This window comes from Myotis davidii, unplaced genomic scaffold (genome assembly GCF_000327345.1).
Source record: "Myotis davidii unplaced genomic scaffold, ASM32734v1 scaffold370, whole genome shotgun sequence".
NCBI lineage: Eukaryota > Metazoa > Chordata > Mammalia > Chiroptera > Vespertilionidae > Myotis > Myotis davidii.
Window position 1 is genome coordinate 12,417,177 of NW_006288615.1, and position 1,947 is coordinate 12,419,123.

General features: G+C 37.1%; 1 protein-coding gene across 1 annotated transcript in view; it reads left to right on the forward strand.

The window, feature by feature from the left end:
* TTN (titin) overlaps nt 1-1,947 on the forward strand; it is a 283,199-nt gene that overhangs the window by 212,437 nt on the left and 68,815 nt on the right. Inside the window, 1 exon segment of the mRNA XM_015561820.1 lies at nt 1,466-1,768. Coding sequence (XP_015417306.1) covers nt 1,466-1,768 — 303 coding nt within the window.

Sequence of the window (1,947 nt, forward strand, 5' to 3'; positions counted from 1 at the left end):
TTCTTACTGAAATTTCAGAAAAAATTTTGAGTCAAGAGTGATGTGACAAAAATATAAGTCAGGTCCTAATGAAATTGACTCAGTGGATAGAGGGTGGGCCGACACACTTAAGGGTCCCAGCTTCGATTCTGATCAAGGGCACATGCCCAGGTTGCAGGCTCAATCCCCAGTAGTGGGCATGCAGGAGTCAGCCAATCAATGATCCTCTCTCATCATTGATGTTTCTCTCTCTGTCCCTCTTCCTTAATCTCTGAAATAAATAAAAATATATTTTTTTAAAAGGCTATGTTAAAATAAAATTATGTCACAAATATTTTGGAAAATAAGAAAAATCATCCAGCATCTCATTGACCACTACAGTATTAGCATTTTTTTAATTTCTCCTTGTTTCTTTATCCTATACATATTTTATATGGTAGTACTCCTACTGTAAAGTTTTATGTGTTGACTTTTTATATAACATGCTACCATAAGCATTTACTATGCTATTATAAGTTTTCATAAAAGCAACTTTCCCGCAATTGTACATGAATGTTTCACAGTTTGCAAAGGTTGACCATTTTCACATTATGGGACTGTTTCTTTATTTTCTAATTATCATAATACTGCAAAAATCCCTTTGAAGGGTTTCTGTATTCTAATTGAAGAGAAGCATCATATTTAATTATCAATATTGAATTGCGAGACATTGAATATAGAGTTGAACTCCCCAGTGCTTTGTCATGCCTCTTGCTGGCTGCTTCATTCCAGTGATTTGTTCAGAAAATAAAGCCCTCCCACTCGGATCTCTCTCTCAGCATGTCTCCAGGAACAATCACACTCCAAACAGTTACTTTCACTTTTTATGTGAAAATAACTAGTTCTCTATTGAACATAATTAATGTTTAAAAAAACATTATGGTTTCATTAATGAAAATGGTATAAGGAAAAATATCTTATTGGGCAATAATCCTACAAGATTTTAGATTAGTTTCAAGCTACTAAACACTCTTTTACCTAATGGCTATTATTTTAACTTGACCAACTGGTACACTCCCAGGTTAAATTTCAACCCTCTCAAAGGTCATTCTGAGATTTGGGACCTCCTGTGCTCCTCATTGATTCACTGGTGACCCCCAAAAAAAGTCACTCCCCTTTGAAAAATTGGACACAAAACAGTAGCTATGCTGTTACTCCTTTCTCATCCCGTCTCCCCCTGGGCGTCCTCCCAACAGCCCCTTCCTAGTTACTGTTCCTTCAGCTTCTGCTGAAACCGGGGCAAGCCGTAACTGTTGTAAACCTACTTTGTCTAAAAATATGGTTGAAAATAGATACCAGGGGAGGAAAAACAACTCAGTTAATAAACACAAAATTTTATTTTCTTCATAACATTTGTGTCCCCTTTTTGAAAACAGAGGGTAACAAATATTGAGCCGTATAGTTCATTGAAAGCAAACAACTAGAATGCTTTTCCTCTTATTTCCAGATGTGCCAGGTCCTGTTGGAACCCCATTCCTGCCTGACAACCTGACCAATGACTCCTGCAAACTGACGTGGTTTTCTCCGGAAGACGATGGAGGCTCTCCAATCACCAATTATGTCATTCAGAAACGGGAAGCTGACCGCAGAGCATGGACCCCGGTGACATACACAGTCACCCGACATAATGCTACTGTCCAGGGTCTCATTCAAGGGAAAGCCTACTTTTTCCGAATTGCAGCTGAAAATAGCATTGGCATAGGCCCTTTTGTTGAAACGCCACATGAAATTGTCATCAGAGATCCAATAAGTACGTACAGTTTCAAACAATTTCATTCTTAATTACTTCTTCACTCAATTATTAATTTAAAAAAAAACTACAGTGACAAAATATGTGTATAAATGCCAAACATTTTATTCATTTGGCAAGCATTCATTAAGTTAATACGCAATATCAGACCCTGGTAGTATTTGAATGTGGTTGTGATA